This window comes from Mobula birostris, chromosome 29 (assembly GCF_030028105.1).
Source record: "Mobula birostris isolate sMobBir1 chromosome 29, sMobBir1.hap1, whole genome shotgun sequence".
Classification (NCBI taxonomy): Eukaryota; Metazoa; Chordata; class Chondrichthyes; order Myliobatiformes; family Myliobatidae; genus Mobula; species Mobula birostris.
In genome coordinates, this window is record NC_092398.1 from 26,696,335 (window position 1) to 26,717,683 (window position 21,349).

The 21,349-nt window shown below is 48.2% G+C and overlaps 1 protein-coding gene across 2 annotated transcripts in view; it reads left to right on the forward strand.

Annotated features, from left to right (window-relative positions):
- Window positions 1–13,028, forward strand: part of kdm5c (lysine demethylase 5C) — a 135,601-nt gene extending 122,573 nt beyond the window's left edge. The window contains exons 22-27 of one of the 2 annotated variants that reach the window (XM_072246617.1): window positions 136–276; window positions 2,292–2,744; window positions 3,291–3,363; window positions 6,286–6,506; window positions 8,282–8,509; window positions 11,549–13,028. In XM_072246617.1, coding sequence (XP_072102718.1) covers window positions 136–276; window positions 2,292–2,744; window positions 3,291–3,363; window positions 6,286–6,506; window positions 8,282–8,509; window positions 11,549–11,557 — 1,125 coding nt within the window. In that variant the 3' untranslated portion in view covers window positions 11,558–13,028. The remainder of the gene's footprint in view (window positions 1–135; window positions 277–2,291; window positions 2,745–3,290; window positions 3,364–6,285; window positions 6,507–8,281; window positions 8,510–11,548) is intronic. The other variant, XM_072246618.1, reaches the window with a different exon arrangement.
- Window positions 13,029–21,349: the final 8,321 nt, after the last annotated feature.

Consider the following 21,349-nt stretch of genomic DNA (forward strand, 5'->3'; position numbering starts at 1 on the left):
GCCTTTTTCCCACTCCACTCCTTTGCCTGGCTATATGATCATCAGAGCCCATGACGCTACTGAAGCCTCATTCACTGCTGGGGTTTCTGAGGTAACATAACCTCAGTGATAACTAACTGGCACCCTTGCCAACAGGTTCTGTGCCCCTGTGCTGATGTTGGGTCGGACAATGCCAGGAGATCCAAGTGGAAGAAAGCCAAGGAGAATCTACTAGATAAAGCGGACACCGATGGCCTGGGATTATCCGCGCAAGACATACGGGATCCCGGATCCATTGTGAGTTTCCCGACGCCGTTTTAAGCTGATTGGAAAAGATTATAAGGGGGATGTCAGATTTAAGATTTTTACACAAAGTTTTGGGTGCGTGGAATGCCCTGCCAGGGATGGCAGTAGTGGCAGATACATTAGGGGCATTTAAGAGACTCTTAAATGCATGAATATTAGTAAAATGGAAGGGTTAGTTTGATTTTATAGTAGGTTAAAGGGTCAGCACCACATCATGGTCTGAAGGGCCTGTGCTGTCTTGAAAGAAAAATGGAGGTCTCTGTCTGTGCGTGGGAGGGATTAGATTGATCTTAGAGTTCTTTAAAGGTTTACCAAGGTGCTGCCCGGATTAGAGAGCATGTCTGATGAGGATGGGTTGTCTGAGCTTGGGCTTTTCTCTTTGGAGAGGAGGATGAGAGTTGAATTGATAGAGGTGTAGAAGATGATAAGAGGCACAGATCAAATGGCTCATATGAAGGGGCTTAATTTTAAGGTGATTGGAGGGAAGTATAGGGGGGATATCTGAGGTATGTTTTATACACAGACTGGTGGGTGGCTGGAACATGCTGCCAAGGGTGGTAGTAGAGGCAAATACATTAGGGACGTTGAAGAAACTCTTGAGACATAAGTGGGTAGCGGAGTGGAGATGCGTCTCTACCAAAGGACATGTGAGGTGTAAGGCACTCCTTCCCTCCGCTAGCCTGCAGGTCACCCTTGGGCAAGGTGTAGCACCTGCTTAGTCCATCAATCAGGATCGTATGAGTCCATGGGGGCAGGTGGTGGATGGTCGTATGAGCAGTCAATGCAGATCACAAGTCCTGGTTATGTGACCACTGACGCCAGGCAGACAATCTCTGAAGAATTTTGATAATGGCTGGGGTCACCTGTCTTGTAAAGACACTGCTCCAGAAGAAGACAGTGGCACACCACTTCTGTAGAAGAATTTGCCAAGAACAACCACAATCGCCCACATCATACGACATGGCACATAATCATGGTGAAGATGAGAGACATGGATGATGGAGAAATGAAGGGTATGTAGGACGAGAGGGTGAGAGTAGGTTAAAGGGTCGGCACAACATTGTGGGCGGAAGGGACTGCACTGTGATGTAGTGTTCTATATTCATTAACAAACTGGTAAAAATGGGTTCATTATTGTCACATCTACTGAGGGACAGTGAAAAACACAAGTCTGCATGCCTTCCATACACATCAGGCAAATGCAATGGGATAGCACAAGGGAATATAATGACAGCATGTAGACAGGGTAGGCAGGCAGTCAAAGTGCAAAGCCATGACAAGGTAGACTGTGAGGTCGAGAGTCCATTTTACAAGGGGACCATTCAATAGTCTTATAACAGCAGGGTAGAGCTGTAAGTGGTACAAGCTTTCAGGCCTGATGAGAGGGGGCAAGAGACAATGTCCGACATGGATGAGTCTTTATCGGCTGGCTTCTTTACCAAGGCAGCGATGAGTGTAGATTTAGTCCGTGGAGAGGAGACTGGTTTCCTTGATGTGCTGAGCTGTGTCCACGACTGTGCAGTTTCTTGTGGTCTCGTGCAGAACAGTTGCCGTATCAAGCTGGACAGGATGTGGTTTCTGTGCTTTGTTGATTAAAAGGGTCAAAGGAAACAAGTCAAATTTATTTATCTCCCCGAGGAAGGTAATTATGAGGGGTAAAGACAGGGTAAATACCAGCAGGCTCCTTCCACTGAGGTGGGGTGGGACTACAATCAGAGGTCATGGGTGAAAGGTGAACCCGAGGGTGGTAAGTGTGAGTGTGGAATGAGCTGCCAGCAGGAGTGGTGGATGCCAGCTCAATTTCAATGTTAGAGAAGTTTGGACAGGTTTAATTTGACACTACGACTAATTATTTGTATAGAGCAGGGGTCCCCAACCTCAGTTAATGGTAGGGGTCCATGGCATAAAAAGGGTTGTTAATCCTTGGTATTGAGTATTGCTGTGTTGTTGAATTATGTCTCTTCCTCCCTGTGTTTTTCTCCCCACCCCACCCCACCTTCCCCCAGATCCTGGCATTCCGGGAGGCAGAGCAGAAGGAGAAGGAGGGCATCCGTGCGCTGAGGCGAAGGAATGCGGCAGGACAAGGGGCCCCAGCCTGCGTGTGTGGGGAAGGGGCCGGTGAGGTGGCGCTGCAGTGTGAGCTGTGTGGCGGCCGCTACCATGGGACCTGCGTCTCCCCGGGGCGCTCATCGCCCAGCTGGCGGGACGGCCAGGCCCGGTTCCTGTGCCCGCTGTGCCAGCGCTCGCGGCGGCCCCGCCTCCAGCTCATCCTCTCGCTGCTGGTGGCTCTGCAGAGGTTGCCGGTGCGCCTGCCCGAGGGGGAAGCCCTCCAGTGCCTGACCGAGAGAGCCATCCGGTGGCAGGACCGGGCCCGGCGGGCGCTTGCCTCCCGCGAGGTGGGCGCCGCCCTGGAGAGGCTGCAGGGGCAGCGGGTACGCACCGGGGCACAGACCCGACAGGTAGGCAACGGTGGGGGGGGGGGGAGGGACGGGGAGGGAGGGAGACAGAGTAGAATTTCATAGGGGTCAGGGGCAGCAGGCACAAACTGTAGCACACATCCAGCAGGTAGGCAAGGGGGAAGGGGGGGAGGGAGAGTAGAACTTCATAGGGGTCAAGCAGTGGGCATGTACTGGAGAACACATGCAGCAGGTAGGCAAGGGGGACAGTGGGGCTCAGAACCTCGGAATTCAGAGCTCAATCCCGGCGTCCTCTGCAAGGACTGTATAAGTCCTCCCTGTGGACCGCGAGAGCTTTTTCCTGGTTCTCCGGTTTCTTCCCACAGTCCAAGGACGTACTGGTAGGTTAATTGGTCATTGTAATTGTCTCGTAATTAGGATGGGGTTAAATCAGGGTTGAACCAGCAGAAGGTGGAAAGGGGAGTGGGGAGATGAACAGTGGGCAGGGTGAAGGGAAGCAGGGGTGCGATGAGGGGATGCCAGAGGGAGGGGTGGCAAGGTGGGATGGCGGCGCTGTGCGCTAACAGAGGTTCCTGCCGTTCGTTGCAGACTGATGAGCAGAAGCCTGAAGCCGGGGAGGTGGCAAGAGACAGCACGGCTGTCAGTACCACAGAAACTCCAGGTAAACACCCACCTTCCCCTGTACCTACACCCCTTTCCTCTGTGTCTCTACCTACACCCCTACCCTCCTTCTGTCCCTTTACCCGTCTGTTTCCATAAGACCATAATTACACCATTTGGCCCATCAAGTCTGCTGTGCCACTTCATCATGGCTGATCCATTTTCCCTCTCAGGTCTAACCCCTTTCCTTCTCCCTGTATCCCTTCATGCCCTGACCAATCCATTAACCTTAAATATATACAATGATTTGGCATCCAGAGGTGCCTGTGACAATGAATTCCACAGATTTCATCGTTCTCTGGCTGAAGAAGTTCCTCTTCATCTCTGTTCTAAATGGACCCCCCTCTGTGTCCTCTGGTCTTAGACTCCCTCACCATAGGAAGCATAATCTACTCATCCACTCTATTGAGGCTTTTCGGTGTTCAATAGGTATCAGCAATTTCCCCATCCCCCCCCATTCTTTTGAATTCCTGTTAATACAGGCCCAGAGCTATCAAATGCTCCTTCAATGATGAGCTTTTCAAACCTAAAATCATTTCCATGAACCTTCTTTGAACACCCTTCAATGTCAGCACAACCTTTCTTAGATATGAGGCCCAAACTGTTTACGATACTCCAAGTGAGGTCTCACCTGTGCTTTATGAAGTCTCAACATTACATCCTTGCTTTTATATTCCAGTCCTCTCAAAATGCACACTAATATTGCATTGTCCTTCCTCACCAGCGACTCAACCGGCAAATTAACCTTTTGAGAATCCTGCAGGATTCCCAAATCCCTTTGTATCTCAGAAGTTTGAATTTTCTCACCATTTAGAAAATGATCTATGCTTTTATCTCTTCTGCCAAAGTGCATGGCCATACACTTCCTGACACTGTATTCCATTTGCCATTTCTTTGCCCGTTCTCCTAATCCATCTTAAGTCCTCCTGTAGCCCCTCTACTTTCTCAACACAACCTTTCCCTTCACGTTTGTGTTGTCTGCCAACTTGGCCACAAAGCCATCAATCCCATTGACATATAGCATAAAAAGAAGTGGTCCCAATCACTGATTCCGACTCCTCTATCGCAGTATGTGGGTACCGTCTGCATAGAACGAAGGCCAATGGACTCATATGACTATTACACGTGTTGCCTCAACCAGCTCCACTCCCTGCAGAGCCACAGGGTGGCGCCAATGAGCTTCAGTTCCACAGTTAATTCACTGAGAGGTTCTTAAAGGCCAATTTATACTTTGCATCAAATCTACGCCGTAGGTACAGCATAGCCGTGTACCCTACGCCGTAGCCTGACGTGCACCTCCCCAAAAATGTAACTACGTGTCACGGCGACGCAGGTGGCAACAACTGTGATTGATCCGCCTGGTAGCACCGCATTTCCGATTGCTTCTTCTCATCAAATCGTCAAATCTACCTGCCGACATCCGAAAATATTTGAAATGCATTTCCTCGTCCATGTCTCTCAGTGGCCAAACACAGAAAATTCACTCTCCTTCTGCCTCAATCCTTTCAATGGTTGTACACACCATCTCCTCCGACGTCTTCTCTTTTCTGCGTTGCAGTAATTTCAATAAAAGTAACTCTTGTTCAACATTTATTAGCTCCAACTCCAACATGATGCGCTCAATTTCATTCGCCATTGATTGAAGTACATAAAGAAGAATATTCAACACGAAGAAACTCAATGCAGTGACATAGAAACCCCACCACCAACTAGCATTTTGGTGGTGAATTGCAGAGCAACGTAGACACACCAATGCACAAGTATAAATGCTCACAATGGCGTAGGCTACAGCGTAGAGCCTACGCAGAAATACAAATCAGCCTTGACAGTGACTGAACGTTGACTGAGCAGTCATGATCGAATGGCGGAGCAGACTCGATGGGCTGAATGGCCTAATTCTGCTCCTGTGTCTTATGGGTTTATGACGATTTTGTTGGCAAGGATAAAACATTGCTTAAAGTGCTGTGCTCTGGACCAGGGTACCTCACATCCCACTACTGCAGCCATTTCTCAAAAATAATGGTTCAGACCATGATACAGGCTGGGATCTAATCCAGATGTTCAGGAATTTATATATAGGGTTCCCTGGAAGTGGGTTACAGGCTGGGATCTAATCCAGGGCTTTGGGGGTTTATTATAGAATACCAGATCCCTGGAAGTGGTTTACAGGCTGGCATCTAGTCCAAGGGTTCAGGGGGGGTTTATATAGAGAATATCAGATCCCATCTTGCCATAGAGGGAGTACAAAGAAGGTTCACCAGATTGATTCCTGGGATGGCAGGACTTTCATATGATGAAAGACTGGATCAACTAGGCTTATACTTGTTGGAATTTAGAAGATTGAGGGGGGATCTTATTGGAACGTATAAAATCCTAAAGGGATTGGACAGGCTAGATGCAGGAAGATTGTTCCCGATGTTGGGGAAGTCCAGAACGAGGGGTCACAGTTTGAAGATAAAGGGGAAGCCTTTTAGGACCGAGATTAGGAAAAACTTCTTCACACAGAGAATGGTGAATCTGTGGAATTCTCTGCCACAGGAAACAGTTGAGGCCAGTTCATTGGCTATATTTAAGAGGGAGTTAGATATGGCCCTTGTGGCTACGGGGATCAGGGGGTATGGAGAGAAGGCAGGTACAGGGTTCCGAGTTGGATGATCAGCCATGATCGTACTGAATGGCGGTGCAGGTTCGAAGGGCTGAATGGCCTACTCCTGCACCTATTTTCTAGGTATCCCCAGTAGTGGGTTACAGGCTGAGGTCTAAACCGGAGGTTTGAAGGGTTTAAATGTAGAATAACAAATTTCTGGGAATGGGTTACAGACTGGGATCTAATATGGAAGTTCGGGGGTTTGTATAAAGAATAACAGAACACCGGGAGTTGGTTACAGACTTGGATACAAACTCCTTTTACCCTGTGTTTCAGTGTTGTCCTCTCCGTCCTCCCGCCGGACGTGTACAGGTACGGAGGAGCTGCGGCCCAACAGCCCAGCAGTCGAGCTATCGGAGATGGTCCAGCAACAGTTGGAGGAGCTGATGGTTGACGGGGACCTGCTGGAAGTGACGCTGGATGAAAGCCACAATATCTGGAGGGTGCTCCACTCTGTACGCTCCCCTCCCCGTGAACAGATCCAGTCTCTGCTGCAGGTTAGTTTCTGAGCAACTGTGTCCATGCAGTGTGGGTCCAGCTTCTGTTACTGTTGGAATGCCTGTGGTTGATTCAGCAAGCTCCCTCCACACCTTCCCATCTCGAGCTCCTGGGGCCAGACCAGAGTGAATCTCCCTCTACACCGACCCATCACACACTCCTGGGTCAGACAGAGTGAAACTCCCTCTGCATCTTCCCATTGCACACACCCAGGGTCAGAGTGAAGCTCCCTGCACACTGCGAACAGCAAACAGTAACACTGTGACCAGCCCACAACCTGTCACTAAACAACACTGATGCGTTTTGACAGGAGAATGAAGATTTATTGAGCCCAGACCTTAATGCCTTATTAAGAATAACTGATCATGCTGTAACACAAACTGTCCCTGCAGTCCCATGAGCTGTTCTGAGTCACAAACTTTTGTGCGGGTCTATGAGACTGGCACCAGTTTCTGAGGTTGGCAGCAATTGCTGTGAGGGTTTCCTGTTCACTCCTGGGATCCAACAGTTTGTTCTGTAGAGGGAACCCCGCAATCCTGGGATATATTCCCAGGAATTTAGAGAAGTATAAGATACAGCAGAATTTGGCCCTTCAGCCCATTCAGTCTGTTCTGGCATTTGATCATGGCTGATTTATTATCCCCCTGGACCCCATTCTCCCCATAATCTTTGACACCTTGTCTAATCAACGACCTGTCAACCTCCATTTTAAATATACCCAATGACTTGGCCTCCACAGCTGTCTGTGGCAATGAATTCCACAGATTCACCACCCTCTGGCTAAAGAAATTTCTCTCCACGTTGATCCTATCTAGTTCTTTCCATATTCAATAGGTTTCAATGAGATTCCACACCCCCGCCCCCCATTCTTCTAAACTGTAGTGAGTACAGGTCCAGAGCTGTCAAATTCTCCTCATACCTTTTCATTCCTGTGTTTTGGATTCCAGACCAGCACTTCAATGGTAAGGAATCTTGAGGGAATGCTTGTCCGGCTCAACGCATGATGAACTGGTTCTCTTGTTCTGGGATCTGGTCCGTACCAGACTCTGCCTTCCATTAGACGCCAGATCTCCCCATCCTTTCCCCCACCTCACTGTTGGTACAGCTGATGTGAAAGCCGTGATGCAGGGCCACAATCTGCACCATTTTATCTTGTTCGTAGGTCCATCAGCCCTCTGTGCTGGGCCGAAGAGTGATGGCCCGGAGGCTTCTGCTTTTACCACAGGCTGGCCCTTCTCCTGTACCAGTTCCCCATCAGTTCCTCAATCTGTCCAGTGCCACCATAAACATCTACAGTGACCTGGCACAGTTTGAAAAAACACACACAGAGACAGGCAGGCATACAAGAATGCAGACACGGTCATTAGGAATACACACACAGAGTCATACACAGAGAGACCGGATTACAGGAATGCGCGCGCACGCGCACACACAGTCATCAGGAATACACAGACAAAGAGTCATACAGGAATGCACATAGACACAGAGACAGGCATACAGGAATGCACTCACACATACAAACAAACAAAGTGCCAGACAAGATCAGGATTGATCTTGGATCTCTGGAGCTGGGAGAGAGGCAGAGACTTTGGTCTCATCAAACTGTTGGACTGGGTTTCCTGACCCCTGCCCCTTTCCCCCCACTCTATAAACAGTCCAGAGTGGGATCCTGCTGTGCGGAGGGTGCTGGGTTTGGCACTGGAGTTGGCATTTTTCTGAGCTGTCGTGTTCTTCTCTCCTTATTGCCCTCCACCCCTCCACTTGCCCCTCCCAGAAACTCGAGAGCAAGCTGGCCAAGCTGCGGGGGAAGGACTCGCCGGAGAAGCGACGCAAAAGGAAACCGGAGAAGGGCGACGCCCTCCCGCCGCTGGGGCCCGAGGAAGCGGAGCCAGCCGAGCAGAAACGGCCCAAGGCAGATACGGCACGAGGGGAGGGCGGGGCAGAGCCCCAGGGAGGCGACTTTGGGACATCACCAAGCCCTGTCACACACAACGGAGTGGAGGTGAGTCTTGTGGCTGCTGCTTCTTGCCCTCTCTTAGAGCCAAAGTCAAGGTCACACAGCACAGAAACAGACCCTTCGGCCCATTTCTTCCATGCTGCCCATCTGAGTTGGTCCCATTTGCCTGCTTATCATCACGTGTACTAAGATGCAGTGAAAAGTTTGTCCTGCATACTGGTCCAAAAGCGAGGAACGACTCGACATCTGGGCAATTTAAGCGCTGGGCCAGATTGAAAAGGTCAGGATGTCCGGATGGGAGGCGAGGCCCATTCTGTTCACTGTTCCACGACATTTACTCTGTTCCACGCTAAACTGAGGCCGTGCTCTGCTCCGGCTGCACTGATACCTGGCTTTGTGTCTTTCTTAAAACTTAATTCTGAAGCAGTTTTCTTACTTCTGTTGTTTGCACAATTTGTTCTCTCCCCCCCACCCCGTTCTCTCCCCCCCACCCCGTTCTCTCCCCCCCACCCCGTTCTCTCCCCCCACCCCATTCTCCCCCCACCCTGTTCCCTCACCCCTTTCTCTCCCCCATCACCCCATTCTCACTCCCCATTCTCTTCCCCCCTTCCCCATCCTATCTTTCCCACCCTCTTCTCCTCTTCCCCCTTCCCCTCTTCCCCTCTTCCCCCTTCCATCTTTTTTTGGGTATTTGACAGTCTGTTTTTAAAAGGGTTCTTCTGAGTTTGCTTTGCTTTGTGGCTGCATGTAAGGAGACAAATTTCAAGGTTGTGTAATGTATACAGACTTCGATAATAAATGTACTGTGAACTTTGTTCATTCAGATCAGATTTTACAGTGTGAATTGAAGAAGAACATGGTAAAACAATAATGATGCAGAATAAAGTGTCACTGTTATGGTGCAGATATATATATATATGATAAGGTGCAAGATGATAGGACAGATTGAGGTTCAAGACTCCATCTTATCAAACAAGAGGTCTGTTCAAGAGTCTGATAACAGTGAGAAAGTTCACAGTACATTTATCATCAAAGTATGCATACATTATACAACCTTGAGATTCGTCTCCTTACAGGCAGCCGCAAAACAAAGAAACCCATTAAAAAAAGACAGTCAAACACCCAAAAGAAAGAACAAAGAACAATCTGTGCAAACAATAAAAAGTAAGCAAATAACATTCAGCACTGATGTTCACGAAGGTGAGTCCAGAGCTGCGACTACAGCCTCAGTTCAGCACAGAGACAAACCTCACTGAGCAACGCCCTGAACACCAGGCCGTCCCTCACCTCTATACCTGACACCCTGACATTTTCAATGTGGCCCAGTGTTTAAATTGGCCAAACAGCAAGTCATTCCTCACTCTCTGCCTTGATTTAATGTTTCCAGTCTGGCCCCTTAAATCAGGCAAGCATCAGCTCAATCCTTGCCAAACTCATTGAAACCTATTGAATGTTTAAAGACTGGATGGGGAGGATATTTCCTGTAGTGGGGGAGTCTAGGACTAGAGAGCACAGCCTCAGAATACAAGGAGATCCTTTTAGACAGAGATGAGAAGGAATTTGTTTAGCCAGAGGGTGGTGAATCTGTGGAATTCATTGCCATATATGGCGATAGAGGCCAAGTCATTGGGTATATTTAAAGAGGAGGTTGATAAGTTCTTGGTTAGTAATAGTATCAAACAGGGAGAAAACAGGAGTTGAGAGGGGAGATAAATGAGCCATGATGGAAATGCAGAACAGATTTCATGGGTTGAATGGCCTGATTCTGCCTCTGTGTCTTATGCCAATTTACAGCGAAATGAGTTGTTTGCGTCAACCATCCCAATGATGTGCAGGGGGCAGCTCACCGTGCTTCTGGCGCCAACACGTCGTACTAACCAGTACGCCTTTGGAACTCGGGGGAAGCCCATGTGCTCATGGGGAGAATGTCCAAACTCTTCACAAGCAGAGGCGGGAATTGACCCCCGACCGCTGGTGCCGTAAACCCTTCAGCTGGGCACTACACTGAGTTGCTAGCCTCAGGAGGCTGAGGGCCGATTTTGTGGAGGTTTGGTAAAATCTGAACCAGAATCAGGTTTAATATGCTGTGAAATTTGTTGTCTTGCAGCAGCAGTATATTGCAATATGTTGTGGGACGGTAGCATGGTGGTTAGCACAACATTTTACAGTACAGGCAATACAGGTTCAATTCCCGCCGCTGTCTGTAAGGAGTTTGTACGTTCTCCCCGTGACCGCGTGGGTTTCCTCCCACAGTCCAAAGATGTACCGGTTTTAGGTTAATTGGTTATTGTAAATTGTCCTGCGATTAGGCCTGGATTAAATCAGGGAAATGCTGGGTGGCACAGCTCAGCCTGTTTCACGATATATCGCAACTTAAAATAAATAAATTAAATTAGTAGCGCAAAAAGAGAGGCTGAAAAGAAGTGAGGTACTGTCCATAGAGTCAATGTCTGTTCAGAAATCAGTCAACAGAGGGAAAGAAGCTGTTCCTGAACCACTAATTCAAGCTCCTGTATCTCCTCCCTGAGTGTAGCAATGAGACGTGGGCACGTCCTGGGTGATAGGGGTCCCTAGATGAAGTTACTAGGGGACATGGATATGATAGATGGTGTATTTTTTGCAGGGTGGGAAAGTCTGGAGCTCGAGGGCAAGGGTTTAAGGTGAGAGGGTAGAAGGGATCTGACTTGAGGGGGTGAGTATTTTTCACCAAGAGTGGGTGAAATCGTAAACTGCGGACATAACGAATGAAGCCATGAACCCCACCAGAGACGGAGGGTTTTCACTGCTGTTCTAAGGCACCAGGGGCGTGAAGGGCAACAGAGAGGGTGATATCTGGAAGGCACTACCAGAGGAGGTACAGGAATAACATAAAATGGCTTTGCTTTAGAGGCATTTAGACAGACACTTGGACAAGTACAGGAGAATGTACTAATGCTGCCAGAAACTGACATTAGTGTTTGTGGGCATGTCCATGATGGGCTGAATAACCTGAATCTGTACAGCGGCCTGCCCCCTGCATCCCGTGTATGAGGCACTGCCCCTTCAGTTCTGCACTGAGTACGTTTTCTCTCTCTCTCGTTTCAGCATTTATGATCGGAGGCTGCCCAAGAGACTATGAACTCGAGTTGGACCAGGGCTCTTTGGCCCCGCCCATCAGGAGCATTTTTTTTTTCTGGGACAGGGATTCGGGGAGGGTGGGGGTGGAGTGGGGAGGGGTGGGGGAACGGCGGTGGCGAGGACGCTGACCGCAAGCAGATTCCGCTGATGGATGGGCACGAGGAGGTCGATTGTGTGGCTGGAAGCAGAGAGATTGGAGCACAAGGACTCTCAGGCGACATCTCTCCTTTGTTTTCCCCACCCCCCACCCCCCCTCCCAACCCCACCATCCAGGGCAAAGAGGAACATGAAGGGGGGGGGGGTTGCTGCGGCTTGCTTCCACCCCAAATGACTTTAACTGTTTCAAAGAGGATTTGCCTGGCAAGCTTCCCTCGTCTGGCCCTGTGTGTCTGTGTGTGTGTGTGTGCGCGTGTGTGTACGAGAGGGAGGGTGGGGGGAGCCAGCAGGAGGATTAGGCCATTCAGAACCCCCCCCCCCCCATCCCCCCGGAGGTCCTATTTCCACGAGCGTGGAAGAGAGGGAGAAAGTCGTGGCTGCCGCGGCGACGGACTATTTTATTTCCCCTGACGTTCGCCGTCCCAGACAGGAGCGTGTGCCCAAATATTTAATTCCTTGCAGAGAGCCTCGGGGTGTTTGTGAAGTCCGTGAGTGCTTGTTGCAGCCCCCCACCCCCCGTATTTCTCTCTCCACCCCACCCCACCATCCACACACTCCTGCCCCCACCCCCCTTCAGGGTTTAGAGTGCATACTGGTACTGTTCAACAGCCAAGAGGTTCCCAGGTGCACCCACTGTGATTAGGACAGGAACCCATTTCTCTCTTTGCAAGACCTCTCTTTTTATTTAAAAAGGTTTTTTTTAAAAAAAGATGCCTCTGTTTGTAAAGCACTCGCGCAGTCCGTCTTGTGTATATAGTGTCGGCTGCACATTGTACATTCTTCATGATGGCTGGTTTTGGGGCCAGCATGCATGCACGCACACGCACACACACACACACACACACACACACACACACGCAAACACAAGGGGTAGTGTTAGTTCCGCCTTGACCAGCTCGCCTACGTTCTCCCCCACCCCCATCCTCCCTTAAAGGCGCACTTGCCTACACCAAGCAGGACTGTGGCAAAGGACCGCCAAATGGGCGGTAGTTGGGGTGGAGCGGGAAGCCCATGGCAGGGCTGTAGAGAAGCTGTGGATTCATCCCCCGTTTCAGCCCCTCCTCTCCTGGATTCAGGATCCCTCATTCCCCTCCCGGCCAAAGCCCCTACCTCTTCCCTTGCTCCTCCTGACAGACTTTCTTAAAACATTGTAATTAATATTCCAAGTGTAAGTAATTTGTTATAACTATTTTTTTTTTCCTTTTATGCCTTTTTTTTTGTCTATTTCAGGGTCCCGCTAGAAATAAAAGTTTAGAGATGTGTTTAAAAAAAAAAGATTTCATGTCCTGTGTACTTGGATGCTTCTGCACACAACTGCCCTATCCCAGTGGCACAGGCTGGTATCATTGGTGGAAATCTCCTGCCCAACACTGGGAAGGAAAATGAGGGTTCCCACTAGTTCTGTCACGGGGTTGAGGATTGAGGGTAGACTCGGACAAGGGTTGAGAGGGATAATAAATCAGCCATGATTAAATAGCGGAGCAGACTCATTGGGTCAAATGTGCCAACACTGCTCCTGTGTCTTGTGGTTGTGAGCAAGGGACCCAACCACAACACAGACAGTCTCTATACGGTGGCTTCACCAGCCATCCTACCCCAACTCAGGGACCCTGCTTCACCACATTCATGAAACAGAGACCCAGTTTTGATCCCTGCCACCAGTGGTGTCTGTGCATGAACCTTGCACGTTTCTCCGTGTAAACTCTAGAACGTAGGAGTTCAGGAGTCCGAGACTGCCACAGCAAAGAAATTGACCCATCTAGTCTATACCAAACATTATTCTGCCTAGTCCCTTCAACCCCTACTAGAGCATAACCCCTCCATGTATGTTTGGAAGTTTTGGAGAGGAGGGGGTTTCACTATGGTCCACTGCCCGAGTAGAAAAGCCAACAGCAGGTCGCTGCAGCGAGAAGAGGCTTTAAACAGCAGAAAGGGGGTTTTACAGAGCGAAAAGGGCCTCTAAGCAGCCAGCAGTCAGCAAGAGCAAATCAGAGGAAGGCAGGGAGGAGCAAGCGTAGCATAGCACCCTGAGTAGACAGAGTCAGGGTGGTAATCTTGAGGCTTCAGAGAAAGCAAAGAAAAGCTCTAGGTTAAGATTTTTTAATTCTCCTTCCCTTTATATCTGCTCAGCTAGGACAGTAGAGATGCCTGGCAAGATAGTGGAATACTCTTTTTGCGGGATGAGGGAAGACGGAAACCCCCAGTGTCCCTGACAACCACAGCTGTGAGAAGTGCATCCAACTGCAGCTTCTAACACTCCATGTCAAGGAGTTGGAGCTGGAACTAGATGAACTCTGGATCACTCAGGAGGCTGAGGGGGTGACAGATAGGGCATACAGAGAGGTGGTTACACCCAAGGTAAAGGACACAGAAGACTGGGTGACTGGAAGTGGAAAGGGGTTAAGGAGCCAGTGCAGAGTACCCCTCAGCAACAGGTATATCACTCCGGATATTCTTTGGGGGGAGGGGGAATGAGTTGACATGACAGAGGTCCAGTTTCTGGCACTTAGTCTGCCTCTGTGACTTAGAAGGAAAGTGGGGAGAAGTTTCACGCTGTGGTGATTGGGAATTCGTTAGGGGAACGGACGGGTTCTGTGGGCGAGAACAAGATTCCTGGATGGTATGTTGCCTCCCAGGTGCTAGAGTCCAGGTTATCTCAGATTGAGTCCTCAGCATTCTGAAGTGGCAGGGCAAACAGCCAGAAGTCATGGTCCATGTAGGTACCAATGAAATGGGTAGGATGGGTGATTAGGTTCTGCAAATGGAGTTCAGGGAGTTGGGTGCTAAATTAAAGGGCAGGACCTCCAGGGGTGTAATCTCAGGATTACTACCCATGGCACGTGCTAATGAAGTCAGTTAATCTGTGGCTAAGGAGTTGGTGTCGGAGGGAGGGCATAAGATTTTTGGATCATTGGGCTCTCTTCCAGGGAAGGTGGGACCTTTACAGATGAAATGGTTTGCACCTGAACTGGATGGGGATTAATCTCCTAGCAGGCAAGTTTGTTAATGCTGCAAGGTGGGTTTAAACTAGAGTTGCAGGGGGATGGGAACCAGAGTGCCAGAACAGTTAGTGGAGAGGTTGTGGAGGCGGATGTTAGTAAGACCTCAGACAGAGTTAGGAATCAAAAGGTTAAGCCTGGTGTGACTAGTGTCCTGGGCTGCCTCTACTTCAATGCAAGAAGTATCCTAGGAAAGGTGGATGAGAATGTTGAAGATGAGGTAGCTGGTTTACTAACAGGTGATGTGTAGTGAGGGGAGGCTGTTGATAAGTCAAAAGGATGAGTTGCAACATAAAAACATAGAAAATCCACAACGCATTACAGGCCCTTCGGCCCACAATGTTGTGCCAACCATATAACGTAAAGGAGGACGAAACCAAATAGGGTGAATACAGAACCGAAGGTGTTGTATTTGAATGTGTGCAGTATATGAAATAAGGTAGATGAACTTGTAGCATGGTTGCAGATTGGCAGGTATGATGTAGGCATCACTGAATCTGGCTGAAAAGATTATAGCTTGGAGCTTAATGTCAAAAGGACAGGCAGGAGAGTAGAGGGGGTGGGGTGGCTCTGTTAGTAAAACTTGAAATCAAATAATTAGGAGTGACATAGGGGGGTTGGACGGTGTTGAATCAATGTGGATAGAGCTAAGGAACTGCAAGGGTAAAATTACCCTGATGAGAGTTGTATACAGACCCCCAAACAGTAGTAAGGATATGGCCTAAAAATCACAACAGGAGATAGAAAATACATGCCAAAAGGGCAATGTTACAATAGTCATGAGGAACTTCAATTTGCAGGTAGATGGGAATTCCAGAAGGGAGAATTCCTAGAGTGCCTATGAGATGACATTTTAGAGCAGCTTGTGATTGATCCCGCTCGGAGATCAGCTGTTTTGGATTGGGCGTTGTACAAAGAACCAGAATTGATTAGAGAGCTTAAGGTAAAAGAACCCTGAGGGGAAAATGATTGAATTCACTCTGAAATTTGAGGAGAAACTAAAGTTAGATGTATCTCTATTACAGTGGAGTAATGAGAACTATAGAGGCATGAGAGATGAGTTGGCCAGAATTGATTGGTAAAGAATACTGGCAGAGATGATGGAGCTGCAGTGGCTGGAATTTCTGGAAGCTATTCGGAACGTACAGGTTACATACATCCCAGAGAGGAAGAAGTATTCTAAAGGCAAGATGACACAACAGCGGCTAACAAGAGAGTTAAAGCCAAAGAGGGGCGTATGATAGAGCAAAAGTTAGTGGGAAGTTAGAGGATTGGGAAACTTTAAAAACCGACAGAAGGCAACTTAAAAAAAATCATTAAGAAGGTAAAGATGGAATATGAAAGTAAACTAGGCAATAATATTACAGGACTCCAAAAGTTTCTTCAGATGCATAAAGTGTAAAAGAAAGGTGAGAATGGGTATTGGACTGCTGGAAAACGATGCTGGAGAGATAATAATGGGGGACAAGGAAATTTTGGATAAACTGAATAGGTGTTTTGCATCTGTCTTCACTGTGAAAGACGCAAGCAGTATGGTCGAAGTTCCAAATGTCAGGGGTCATGAAGTGTGTGAAGTTATCATTACTAGAGAGAAGATTCTTGGAGAGACAAAGGCCTGAAGGTAGATAAGTCACCTGGACCAGATGGTGTACACCTGGGGTTCTGAAAGAGGAGGCTGAAGAGACTAGAGGCATTAGTAATGATCTTTCAGGAATCACTAGATTCTAGAATGGTAAAAGAATAGAGAGGCAGAAGATAGGCTAGTTAGTCTGACCTCAATGGTTGGGAAGATGTTTGGAGTCTTAGGGTACTCGGGAGGCACATAATAAAATAGGCCATAGTCTGCATGGTTTCCTCTGGAAAAACTGGGCCGACAAATCTGTTGGAATTAGCTATGAGCCCATGGTTTTACAGGGAAGATTCTAGCATGGAGAAAACAGTGGCTCTTTGGCAGGCAAAGTGGGCCTTTTTCTGGTTGGCTGCTGGTAAGTAGCGGTGTTCCACAGGGGTCCATGTTGGGACCAATGCTTTTTATATTATACGTCAGTGATTTGGTTGATGGAATTGATGGCTTTAGTGCAAACGATATGAAGATAGGTGGAGGGGCAGGTAGTTTTGAGGAAGTAGAGAAGTTACAGAAGGGCTTGGATAGATTAAGAAAATGACCAAGGAAATGGCAGATTGAATACAGTGTTGGGAAATATATGGTCATGCACTTGGGTAGAAGAAGTGAAAAGGTTCACTGTTTCTAAATGGAGAGAAAATACAAAACACTGAGGTGCAAAGGGACTTGGGAGTCCTTCTGCAGGATTCCCTAAAGGTTAATTTGCAGGTGGAGTCTGTGGTGAGGCAGCAAATGCAATGTTAGCATTCATCTTAAGAGGACTAGAATATAAAAGCAAGGATGTAATGTTGAGACTTCATAAAGCACTGGTGAGGCCTCACTTGGAGTATTGTGAGCAGTTTTGGGCCCTTTATCTTAGAAAGAATGTGCTGAAACTGGAAGGGATTCAAAGGTTCATGAAAATTATTCCAGGATTGAAGGCCTGTCATATGAAGAGCATTTGATGGTTCTGGGCCTGGATTCACTGGAATTCTGAAGAGTGAGGGGTGACCTCATTGAAACCTATCGAATGGTGAAAGGACCTGATAGAGTGGATGCAGAGAGGATGTTTCATATGATGGAAGAGTCTAAGACAAGAGAACACAGCCTCAGAATAGAAGGGTGTCTTTTTAGAATGGAGATGAAGAGGAATTTCTTTAGCCAGAGAGTGGTGAGTCTGTGGAATTCTTTGCCACAGCTGTGAAGGCCAAGTCTTTATGTATATTTAAGGCAGAGGTTGATAGATTCTTGATTGGTCAGAGCGTGGAGTGATATGGGGAGAAGTCAGGAGACTGGGGCTGAGAGGAAAATTGGGTCAGCCATGATGGAATGGTGGAACTGACTCGATGGGCCAAATGGCCTAATTCTGCTCTGATATCTTACAGTCTTGTATCCAAATTTTTCTTCAATGTTGAAGTTGAACCCTCATCCACTGGCAGCTCATTTCACAATTGCACCACCCCTGAGTGAAGAATTGAGGATAATTGCCCTCAAGTGATGGAATGCTGGGGTAATGGGGAAGATAAGAGGGTGGCTGAGGACATTATCTCTTCTGTACGTAAGTAAAAGACTGAAAAGTTAAGGGATTAACACAATAAAATGTCAAATTATAGATGACACAAGGGTTGGTGGGGTGGATGGTGCAGAATGTTGTCGTGGGTTACACTGAGACATTGACAGGATATGCAGTGCTAGACTGAGAAGAGACAGATGAAGTTCAACCCGGAAAAATGTGAAGTGATTCACTTTGGAAGGTCGAATTTGAAGGCAGAATATGGAATTAGCAGTGTGGAGAAACAGAGGGCTTTTGGAGCCCACGTCCATAGATCCCTCAGGAGCTGTGTGAGTTGATAGGTTTATAAGGTTGCATATGATGTATTGGCCTTCATTTGTTGTGGAACTGAGTTTGAGCCATGAGGTAATGTTGCATCCCTAACTAGGGGTAATTCCCAGTTAGACCCCACTTGGAGTATTATATTCAGTTCTGGTTGCCTCATTATAGGAAGGATGTGGAAGCTTTCGAGAGGGTGCAGAAGAGATTTGTGAGGATGCTGCCTGGATTAGAGAGCGTGTCTTTTGAAGATAGGCAGAGAGAGCTAAGGCTTTTCTCTTTGGAGCAAAGGAGAATGAGAGCTGACTCGTACAGGTGTATAAGGTAGTTTGAGTGAACAGCCAAAGATTTTTTTTCCTCCCGGGGCAGAAATGGCTAAAACAAGGGGTCATGATTTTAAGGTGATTGGAGAGAAGTATAGGGGGGATGTCAGAGGTGGTTTATACACAGAGAATGGTGAGTGTGTGGAACATCCTGTCAGGGGTGGTAGTAGAGGCAGATACATTAGGGACATTTAAAAAGCTCTTAGGTGGACTGTGTAGGAAGGGTTAGATTGATTTTGGAGTAGTTTAAAGGGTCAGCACAGCATCCTGGGCCAAAGGGCCTGTACTGTACTGGAATGTCCTATGTTCTAATCATGCTAAATGGAATCAGAGGCTTGGGAATACTCGGCAGGTTAGGGAGTACAAGGGGGGAATCTATGTTTCTGCCCAAGGGCCTTTCATCAGAGCTCAGCAACGCTGTTTCTCTATCCACAGAGGCTGCCTGACCTACTGGGTATTCCCAACATTCTGTTTCCCAGTCCATATTCCCAGCACCTGCGGTCTCTGTGGCTTTCACAGGTCCTAGCGACTGGGAGAATACGGTTAACGCTGGAACAGAAGCAGCAATCAGCTTGGTGAGGTGCGGGACAGTGTGTCCTGGGAAATTGTGCGTGCATGCTTGTTGAGATTGGGATTATGGAAGGAACAGTACTTTGCGTCGTCCGCACCGAGGGCTTTGAGAAGTGTTTGTGAAATTACTGACGTTCCCCAAGCAGGTCCCTCCCTGAGAGAACGCAATTGAATTTTCTTTCATCTTGGCAAGCTGCCAACAAACGCGTGGTTTATCAAACGTCTCCTGAGAGCAAATGCCAGAGGGGAGGCAGTCAGGGGCTCAAGCCTGCTCAAAGGGGAGGGGGGATTTAGAGGGCTGAAGGGCCTGTTTGTGTTGTATTAAACCATAAGGTATAACAGCAGAAGTTCATCCAGCCCATCAAGTCTGCCCATAACTGATTTTTTCCGAGCGCCATTCTTTCCGAAATGCTTAACCCCTCCTTAAAATCAAGACCTTCTGCCCTCATTGACTTGGCCTCCACAACTTTCTGTGGCAATGAATTCCCCAAATTTGACACCTTCTGCTTAAAGAAATCCTCATCTCAGTCGTCAAGTGTTCTGTGAGCTTTAGGTCAGAGTCATAGAACACTACAGCAGAGAACAGACCCTTCAGTCCAGCTGGGCTGCCGGACTTTTATTCTACCAAGTCCCATGGACCCACAACTGGCCATACCCCTCCCATCCATTTACCTATCCAAACTTCTCTTACATGTTGAAATTGAACCCATATCCACCTCTTCCACTAGCAGCTCATTCCACACTCTCGCCACCCTCTGTATGAAGATCCTCCTCATGGTCCCCTTAAATAATTCACCTTTTGCCCTAAACTGTAACCTCTAGTTCTAGTCTCACCCACCCTGAAGGGAAAAACGTTTTGCACAGGACTCTTGGGGGGCCCAGAAATATCAAAGGACATCAGAGAAGGTTATTTGATTCCAAACAATCGGTTTATTGATCATTACAGAATGTCTCTCCAGTGCTTCTCACTACCTTCCCTCTCCCTTCCCCTTTCCCAACCATGATTCCCCTCTCCCTGCCCCCTTCCCACACTCAGTCCAAAATAGAGACCCATATCAGAATCAGGTTTATCATCACTCCCTACGTGACTCCCTTGTCCATTCATCCCTCTCCTCTGATCTCCCTCCTGACACTTATCCTTGCAAGCAAATGAGTGCTACACCTCCTCCCTCACTGCCCTTCAGGGCCCAAAACAGTCCTTCCAGGTGAGGCGACACTTCACCTGTGAGCCTGCTGGGGTTGTGTACTGTGTCCAGTGCTCCTGGTGTGGCCTCCTCTACATCGGTGAGACCCGACGTAGATTGGGAGACCGCTTTGCCGAGCACCTACACTTCATCTCTCAGAAGAAGCAGGGTCTCCAGTGGCCAACAATTTTAATTCCACCTCCCATTCCCATTCCAATATGTCAATCCATGATCTCCTCTTCTGTGGGGATGAGACCACACTCAGGCTGGAGGAACACAACATTTTATATTCCGTCCGGGTAGCCTCCAACCTGATGGCATGAACATCAACTTCTCAAACTTCCGATAATGCCCCCTCCCTTCACCATTCCCCATCCCCCTTTCCTTCTCTCACTTTATCTCCTTGCCCGCCCATCGCTTCGCTCTAGTGCTCCTCCCCCCCACCCCTTTCTTCCGTGGCCTTCTATCCCCACCTATCAGGCTTCCCCTTCTCCAGTCCGGTATCTCTTTCACCCACACACACAAACAAACTGCTGGAGGAACTCAGCAGGCCAGGTGGTATTTCCATAGATGCTGCCTGACCTGCTGAGTTACTCCAGCACTCTGCGTGTGTTGCCTGGATTTCCAACATCTGTAGATTTTCTGTTGTTATTCATCAGCATCGCTCACCTAAGTCATGATTTTATTTTTCCGACAGCATTACAGTGCTGTTAAAATTGCTACAAAAGTCTTAAGCACCCTAACTAAACAAGGATCCTCAGCATCCTTGTAAATTTTCTCTACGATTTGGCTGTATCCTCAGATCCCACTTTGCAGGCTGTTAGCTCCCCAGTATCCCACTACTCCAGCTGAGTTCCGGAATTGCTTGTCCCTCGTGCTTGCTGTCCTGTTTATTTACATCAAGGGCTGGGGGGTGGGGGGGGGGCTGGTCCCACCTCCATGCACATAAGACATACGGGGGTGATTGATAAGTCCGTGGCCTGGGGTAGAAGGAGTTGATTTTAGAAAACCTTAGCACATTTATTTTTCAATATAGTCTTCTCTTACATGTACACACTTAGTCCAGCGGTCATGGAGCATACGGATCCCTTCTTTGTAGAAG